This window comes from Natator depressus, chromosome 2 (genome assembly GCF_965152275.1).
Source record: "Natator depressus isolate rNatDep1 chromosome 2, rNatDep2.hap1, whole genome shotgun sequence".
In the NCBI taxonomy this organism is placed as follows: domain Eukaryota; kingdom Metazoa; phylum Chordata; order Testudines; family Cheloniidae; genus Natator; species Natator depressus.
The window spans coordinates 16,143,927-16,153,241 of NC_134235.1; the positions used below are offsets into that span (position 1 = coordinate 16,143,927).

The 9,315-nt window shown below is 40.2% G+C and overlaps 1 protein-coding gene across 13 annotated transcripts in view; it reads right to left on the minus strand.

Moving 5' to 3' along the window:
- PHF20L1 (PHD finger protein 20 like 1) overlaps positions 1–9,154 on the minus strand; it is a 78,851-nt gene extending 69,697 nt beyond the window's left edge. For 5 of the 13 annotated variants that reach the window (XM_074943837.1, XM_074943839.1, XM_074943838.1 and 2 more), the window contains exons 1-2: positions 9,021–9,150; positions 7,069–7,178 (exon numbers count right to left, since the gene is read on the minus strand). In XM_074943837.1, coding sequence (XP_074799938.1) covers positions 7,069–7,151 — 83 coding nt within the window. In that variant the 5' untranslated portion in view covers positions 7,152–7,178; positions 9,021–9,150. Of the gene's footprint in view, positions 1–7,068; positions 7,182–9,020 lie in introns of all 13 variants that reach the window. The other 8 variants (XM_074943833.1, XM_074943832.1, XM_074943830.1 and 5 more) reach the window with 5 other exon arrangements.
- Positions 9,155–9,315: the final 161 nt, after the last annotated feature.

Here is a 9,315-nt window from a genome sequence, read left to right on the forward strand (position 1 = left end):
AGGAAGGGTGTGAACAAATTGGAGAGAGTCCAGAGAAGAGCGACAAAAAATGATTAAAGGTCTAGAAAACATGACCGATGAGGGAAGGCTGAAAAAATTGGCTTTGGTTAGTCTGGAAAAGAGAAGACTCAGATGGAACATAACAGCTTTCAAGTACGTAAAAGGTTGTTACAAGGAGAAGGGAGAAAAATTGTTGTTCTTAACCTCTGAGGATAGGACAAGAAACAACAGGCTTAAACTGCAACAAGGGAGGTTTTGGGTTGGACATTAGGAAAAACCACCCTGACAGTTTGGAAGTTAAGCACTGGAATAAATTGCCTAGGGAGGTTGTGGAATCTCCATCATTGGAGATTTTTAAGAGCAGGTTAGACAAACACCTGTCAGGAATGGTCTAGATAATACTTATTCCTGCCATGAGTGCAGGGAACGGGACTAGCTGACCTCTAGAGGTCCCTTCCAGTATTATGATTCTATGATTAAGTCTAAATCCCAGTCTTTAGAGATGAGACTATTAATCCACTGAACCACAGTGTCTGCTAAAATGACTGCCTGCCAAATTCAACTAAAAATAACTTTGCATGGATCCAGCAAACAAGACCAAAAATACTGTGATTGAATCTGCTATTTTAAGACCATTTGCCCTGAAGTCCACACATTGTAACATTTTAGATCCTACATCTTCAAGCTAGGGATGCTTGAACAGTGTTGTCAGTATGTAAATAGGTATGCCAAAATTCACTACTGGAAAAAGGAAAAGTGTGAATATTCTAACTTTTTTTCTTGATTGGATAGCTCATATTTCAATATCTCACGGAAGTTCCCAGGTCCAAAATTTGCTGCCTTAGAATTGCTATAGTGTAATCTGAAACCTTATAGTAGTTCCCGCTGCGGGTTTTCAAGCAATAATTAACAAACATTCTACCCAGAGCTGTGCTGACAAATTTTGATGAGTCACATAACATAAGCAAAAGATTTGTCAATAAGAGCCATGTTAACTTCCATTTCATTTGGAAGAATTAATAGAAAAATGATGTCTGCTATACAGAATAAAAACACATGAAGTTCCCTCAAACCCAACAGACTATTATAAACAAACAGAAATTATAAAATTACCATATCTTGATGTTCAGTGGTAGAAGTGTTTTTGAATGTATACTTTCCCATCCAGTCACAATTTCCATTTGACTAAATGTTCATTTTTAAATTAATCAGATTGAGTTTAAAATAGATTTACCAAGAGTTCTTTACTACAGCACAAACGGAAAAGACATTATACAGATGAAGTTCTGAAATAAATGAATAAACCTGTTTTCCTTAAAAAGAAAAGGAGTACTTGTGGCACCTTAGACTCTCAAATTTATTTGAGAAAATAAATTTGTTAGTCTAAGGTGCCACAAGTACTTCTTTTCTTTTTGCGGATACAGACTAACATGGCTGCTACTCTGAAACCTGTTTTCCTTAAGTTGTTTGCATGAAAACAGTCTACTTCTGCTTGATAACAAACAATTGTTGTTCAAAAACAAAAAATCATTTGGTAGCTTTCAATAATTAACTCAACAGGTTGCAAACATATTTGAAACAGTATTCACTAATCCCAAAAAGGCTCACATGACATTTTGATTAAAAAAAAAAACTAGTGATATAAAATTAGCATGGCACACATTAAATGGATTAAAAACTGGCTACCTGAGAGGTCTCAAAATATAACTGTAAATGAGGAGTCATCACTGAGTGGTTGTGTTTCTAATGGGGTCCCACAGGGATCAGTTCTTAGCCCTATACTATTTATCATTTTTATCTATGACCTGGAGGGAAAGTCATTACTGATAAAGTTTGCAGATGATACAAACTGAGGGAGTGGTACATAATTAAGAGGACAGGCCACTGATACAGAGCGATTTGGATCGCTTGAGAAACTGAGCTGAGGCAAACAAATACGTGTTTTAATATGGCTAAATGTATTCATCTAGGAACAAAGAATCTAGACCATACTTACAGGATGGGGGACTCCATCCTCAGAAGCAGTGACTCAAAAAAATTTGGGGGAGGATGGTGGATAATCAGCTGAACATGAGCTCCATTGTGGCCAAAAGAGCTAATGTAATCCTTGAATGCATGAACAGGGGAATCTCGAGTAGGACTAGAGAGATTTTTACTTCTCTATTTGGCACTAGTACGACCACTGCTAAAATACTGTGTCCAGTTCTGGTGCCTACAATTAAAGAAAGATGTTGATAGATTGAAGAGAGCTCAGAGAAGAGTGACGAGAATGATTAAAGGATGAGAAAATATGCCTTATAATAATTTCAAGAGCTCAATCTAGTTAATTTAACAAAGAGAAGGTTAAGGGGTGACTTGATTACAGTCTACAAGTATCTACTGGGGAACAAATATTTAATGATGAGCTCTTGAACCTAGCAGAGACAGGTATAACATGATCCAATGACTGGAAGTTGAAGCTAGACAAATGCAGGCTGGAAATAAGGTGTAAATTTTTAACAGCGAGAGTAATTAACCTTTGAAACAAATTTACCAAAGTGGATTCTCCATCACTGACAATTTTTAAATCAGGATTTTTTTTAATAAAAGATATTCTAAGCATTATTTTGGGGAAGTTCTATGGCCTGTGTTATAGAGGAATTCAGACTACATGATAACAATGGTTCCTTCTGGCACTGGAATCTGTACATTGTTTTACAGAACTGGACTACTACTGCTGGATAATGACATCTGCCAGTTTTACATATTATTCACTTCTCTCTCTCTCTCACGTTCTAACACTTGCATCCCATGTGAATTACAGAAATTGTAAGGTAAAATTGGTAAGGACAAGTTTTAGTTACATGATTTAAATCTTAAACAATGGCTCAAAGTTTTTTTTTCTCCAACCTTAATATTCACGTTAAAGTTTCCATATTAACACACAATTTTCAGTGTAATAATTCATACAGGGCCTCTTTTTCAATATAGCCATTTGTCCAGTATATGGTATTCTTTATGTAAGAATAAAACTGAAACTCAAATATAAGACACTGTAGAAATAAAAAGTGTTCTACAAACAGTCTCTTGTCCCTAGTGAGGTGGAAAGGGGGCTACATTTTACAGATAGGTTGAGTGACTTCCTTAAAGTCACATTTGAAGTCCAAGGAAGATACAGAAATAGACCCAGACTTCCTGACTCCCAGTCCTGTGCACTGAACTCAAGCCTGTCCTTCCTTCCTTACCCATAAGGCATATAACCCTATATCTGTTCGATGGAGAGACCTCCTTCATGGACAAACTTTCACCCCCTCCGTTGAGTTAACTAGCCCAGTACTAAATTCCCCCCTCCACTCCTCCTTCTTCCATTCTAGACCTTCCACCAAACAGACAATCAGGTCTCCCAGTCTGCTAAAACCGAAAGAAAAGATTACAGAACTGCTTCCCGTTTGTTACTGTCACTCCAAATCTTACAGAAGAAAATCCTTTGGATCTCTACCCTGTGAGGAAATAAAAATCAACCCAGACAATCTAGTCCCTTCAGTCAGTTCTGTTCACAAAAGATAACATTCTTCATCCTATGAAGTGAGCTGTAGCTCATGAAAGCGTATGCTCAAATAAATTTGTTAGTCTCTAAGGTGCCACAAGTACTCCTTTTCATTCTTCTAAAAGGCACACACTGGCAAGCTCTTTCCACCTGGCATCTACTACATAGGCCAACTGTCCCTTTTCTGTGTCTCCTTCACTACACACTTTTCCTGGATTTGCATCCTGTCATTATTTGTACTACTATAGCACATAGAAGACCTAGTCATGATCCAGATCCCCCATGATAGGCGCTGTACAAACACAGAACAAAATGATACCCCTGCCCAAGGAGCATACAGTCTTAGTATGAGACGGGAGAGGATCTGGACAGACAGAAGAGATATCAGGAATTAGCAACTTGTTCCTGGGAGAAATAATGGGTCCACAGGATCACAAAACAAGAACAGAAAGGAAGGGGAGGTCACATTAGTTTTATAGCACCCATGTGTAAGCCATGTCTCCTATGCCAGAAAGCTTAGTCTAAGGCCTGATCCTGTAAACATTTTAGTGTCTGTAGAATCTAGTCCTGAATGGACACTAACAAACAAAAGCAGAACCAAAAAAGGACTTTTTAAAAACCTCAAGACCAATGTGTACTTTTTTAAGTATTCCATTTTAAGCAATTTATACACCATTCCTTTATTTAATTACCTTTAACTATTTGTTTTGTTCTTAGTATTCCTACTAAACCTTCCTAGATGGCTTTTATCTATTACTAAATGCTTAAGTGGACTTTGGATAGAGTTGAATTTACGACTAATTTAGTTGAGTTTAAAACTAAAGGAATTGTAAGAATTGTATCTGTTCAAACAACTGCCTTGTGTAACTGTATCATACATGTATTTCATAAAAGGTATTCAGTTACAAGGAAACTATTGTGGCTATGTCTACAAAGTGGTAAAACCATGCAATCAATAAACAAGCTTAAATATGCTCACTGACTTCCTTGCCCAGTGTGGACAAGGCTTCCCTCACCAGTCCCAAACTGACTGTCAGTCACCTAAGCATATAACAGGTTTCAGAGTAACAGCCGTGTTAGTCTGTATTCGCAAAAAGAAAAGGAGTACTTGTGGCACCTTAGAGACTAACCAATTTATCTGAGCATAAGCTTTCATGAGCTACAGCTCACTTCATCGGATGCATGCTGTGGATGAAGTGAGCTGTAGCTCACGAAAGCTTATGCTCAAATAAATTGGTTAGTCTCTAAGGTGCCACAAGTACTCCTTTTCTTTTGGCGAATACAGACTAACACGGCTGTTACTCTGAAACCTGAGTGTTGACAAAATAGAAAGATTTAAATTGAACCCTAGTCTGACATGGTTTTTTGTTCCCTTCAAGAAACAATTTGTTAGACAGAAATGCAGTAGATAAATGACTTGTGCAAGTTACATAATTTTTTTTTTAAAAAGTATGCTCAGTACAATTTCTCAGTATATAGCTGAGATGGATGCATTTTAGTTGGGAAAACAGGCAAATTTTAAAGTCAGCAGGGCCCCTTAAGTGACAGCTGAGCAAATTAGGTGTAAAAACACATGGACTACTAAAATAAATCGTACCTTGGGGTGAAACTATCTTCACAGAAGGACAAAATTTTCTCTAACAAGCTCCCTGGTTATTGATATAAATTCATTTTTAAAAAAATGAAAGAAAGTACATCTTCTAGTTTCCAGTGTTTTAGCTGCACAATTTTAATATTTATTCCTGTTCCTGTGTGTAAAGTTGTTACAAAATTTTACTTAGTTATATAACTATGTGCTAGAGATATGGTGAACCCTGTTTAGATATTAAATTGAGGCAATTCTGTTTTTAGCTCCTGTACATACTGGCATAGGTCTATCATGACAGTCTGTATCATCTTTGTCAAATATTCTTAAATGACTATTTGTTTGTTTTACAGCACTATGTTGGCAGTCTCAACCTTTTTTACATTCTTTGAACATAAAGTGCTAATTTTATGGAGAACAATTTATTTCACCTCACCATATCTCTGTAGCACCAACTAAGAAGAGTAATGTACCATGGAATGTGGTTCAAAAATCAGTTCTATTTTCTTTTCGACATACACTGATTATTTCGAAGAAAAGGATTTGTTTGAACAAAGTACTGCTGGTAAAATGTGCTAGTTTGACAGCCCTGGAAATTTAAACCCTCTTTATATAGATACTCAAGCAGTATTTCCTCTGTAGACAATTTAACCCACGGAACTCACTGACATACAATATTATTGAGGGCAACAGGATTAGACATTTGTGAATAAGAACATCCACGGTTATATCAGAAAGAATGAAAATATGCAAGGGGTTTTGACCCTTATGACCAATGGCATCAACCACTTACTAACTCATAGGAGTTAGGAATAAACTTCTTCTGAAGCATAGAGCACTAACCATTGACAGGATCAGACAGACTATTGGTCTTATCCACTATAGCAATAACCTCTTCAAATTGACTGAAACAGTACTTCCAAACAAACCAGATTGCGTTACTAAATTTTGATTAAGTTTGACTTTTCTCTCTGAGTAAACAAATATTGCAAGACTGAGCCCTGGTCTACACTACAGAATTACTTTGGTATAACTGCATTGCTCAGGGGCTGTGAATAATCCACACCCCTGAGTGACGTAGTTATACCGACCTAAGCACCGGTGTAGGTGGTGCTAAGTCGGCAGGAGAGCTTCTCCAGCTGACATAGCTACTGCCTCTCGAAGTGAATTAACTAAGCTGACAAGGGAAACTCTCTCCCGTCGGCTTAGAGCCTCTTCATTAAAGCACTAAAAAGGCTGAGGCAGCATTTTAAGCAAGTGTTGATCTGTTCTTCCAATTCTATTTTACTTCCAATCCGAGCTCTAACAGAGTTGGTGTGGCCAAGTCATAACTTTGGTACTTCCGTTTCTCCACTGTCAAATGGAAAGTTAACTAAAAAAAAGTTACCTACTCAGTGTACAGTAAGAATTAATTTTAATGAGCAAGAAGTTTTATTACTGAATGCTACATCAAGTTTTCAGTTTTAAAACTTGTGAAATCTGCTTACACCTTAAAATTAAAACAAAACTGGCTCCTTGAGTTATTACTGGAGTTACACACAAGTGCACTTGACCATCTTGCATGCAACACTGCATGCCAGAGTATTCTGAATAAGTTTTTCATTTAATACCACAGTTGTTAAATATTTTTAGCAGATACAGACTGTCATGATAGACATATGCCAGTACCAAAGAGAACAAACTAATGTCTAGAAAAAGCATCATGACTAGAAATACAAGATAGCCATGCAAGAAAACACAACACTTTCTTTCAATTTGATTTTTTTGGAGGGATGGTTTCCTGAAATTTTATAATTGCTTTAGTTTTTTTTTAAAATAAGGACATTCATCAAATTAGTATATGGACCGATTGGTTTGTATTAACAATTAATGTATCAAACAACTGAAACTAAAGACAGATTACAGTACAGATGAAATAAATTTGACCTAATTAAGCATTGCATTATGTCTTCCTTACCATTTTTGTAAGTAGTCCAGTGCTTCCAAACGAGCACCGATCTCGAACGTGATCCCTGGACGACTTGGAGGCTTTTTACTCATCTTGATAACTTCTATTTTCTTTTTCCCCTACTTTCAGAAAAATATTTTTTATATTACAAAGCAGAAAGCACCGTTAATTAAAAATACAAATAGCATTCCAAATGAATATATTTTAACCACATGAAGATATAAATCTATTATAAATGATAGCACTTATCACTATAAATTGGAAATGTTTAGACTGTTGTGCATAATAATATAAAAAGTATATACAAATAGTATTCCTTAATCCCCCCCCCCACACACACACACACAGCTACACCATCAACCTGCAATCTATTTAGTTTGAAAAATGAGATACAAATGTGTTCTAATAATATACATGGCCCTAATTCCCCATCAGCTTTAGTGATGTTATCATATTTTCCTAGTCTTAAAATGTTTCCCCCCTGCCCTGTTGCTGTACGAAAGGCCACACAAACAAAAGGGGCAAGTGAGTGACTATACAGAGGAAAGAATAACTATAGAAATGTACTGGCTAATGAACATAAACTGACATATTTTTCTATGTATTTTTTCCTATAAGCTTTCTGTCAATCCTGAATCTAATGTGCAACAATAGCAGGTAAAAAGAAAAGGAGTACTTGTGGCACCTTAGAGACTAACGAATTTATCTGAACATAAGCTTTCGTGAGCTACAGCTCACTTCATCAGATGCATGCAGTGGAAAATACAGCAGGGAGATTTTACATACACAGAGAACATGAAACAATGGGTGTTACCTGATCTCTCTCAGTGTGCATGGTAAGGTGAGCTTTACCAGCAGGAGAGGAAAAAACATTTTGTAGTGAAAATCAAGGTGGGCCATTTCCAGCAGTTGACAAGAACATGTGAGGAACAGTAAGGGGGCAGGGGAGAGGATGTGTCATTACACAAAGTAAAACTATTTCCCATGTTTATTTCCCCCCGCCCCCTTACTGTTCCTCACATGTTCTTGTCAACTGCTGGAAATGGCCCACCTTGATTATCACTACAAAAAAATTTCTCTCCTTACCTGATCACTTTCCTTACAGTGTGTATGGTAACACCCATTGTTTCATGGTCTCTGTGTATATAAAATCTCCCTGCTGTATTTTCCACTGCATGCATCCGATGAAGTGAGCTGTAGCTCACAAAAGCTCATGTTCAGATAAATTTGTTAGTCTCTAAGGTGCCACAAGTCCTCCTTTTTCTTTTTGCGGATACAGACTAACACGACTGTTACTCTGATAGCGGGCAAGAGCATTTCATCCAAAAGGACCAGTTTTAAGTTGACAATGTCACTATTTAAAGACATAGGGTGCATACAGGGCCCCCTTAAGGGCCTTGGTCTGGTCTGTGTCCTTCTGGGTTCAGGGGTGCTGGAGCGAGAGCTCCAGGAGTTGGGCCATTCCATTTATCTGGGTTGGGGAGGATGTAGGGGATCCCTCAAGCCCTGGTCGGTGTGGGTGATTTTCTGAGGGGGCGGGCGGGGGTGGGGGGTGGGCGTGTGTAGAAAAACACCCAGCCCCTGGGCCCGTGTGCCTGTCTGGGTTGGGGAAAGGTGGGCTGTAGGGGATGCCCCAGGCCCCGGACCCATCTGTTTCTGGTGGGGCTGGAGGATCCCCTGGGCCGCTCTGTCTCGGGAGAGGAGCCGCCAGGCCGCTCCGGGTCCCGGGGGAGCAGAAGGAGCCCCCAGACATCAGCCACCTCTGGGGCACAAGGAGGTTTAAAACCCCCGGCCTCGGCCCCGCAGGGGAAGCTCCCCAGGGACCGGCCCCGAGGAAGCCTCAGACCACGGTTCTGCCTGCGCCGGTGCAGGGGAGGCGGGAGACGCCCGGGGCCCGGGCTCGGCTAGGGGGAGAGAGGCCCGGGAGCCCAGCCCCTACCCCGCAGCCCCGGACTCCTTACCGCCTTCTCCGCCTTCGGGACAGCAGCTGGGCCTGGGGCGGCCCCGAGCCCGATCCCGGCCCGGAGCCCGAGCCGCAACCCCAGCCGGCTCCGCAGGCCGCGGCGCCTCCCGCTCCGACCGGGGACGGTGGGCGAGCAGCTCGGTGCGGCGGGGTGCAGCTCCCTCAGAGCCCCATCGTCCCCTCTGCCTGCGCCCCGCCCCTCGCGCCCCAGCGCCCAGCCGTCTCGTCACCTCCCTGCGACAGCCCGAGGCGGGGCAGGGCGCCGCCATCACCCCCTCACGTGACCAGGGAGC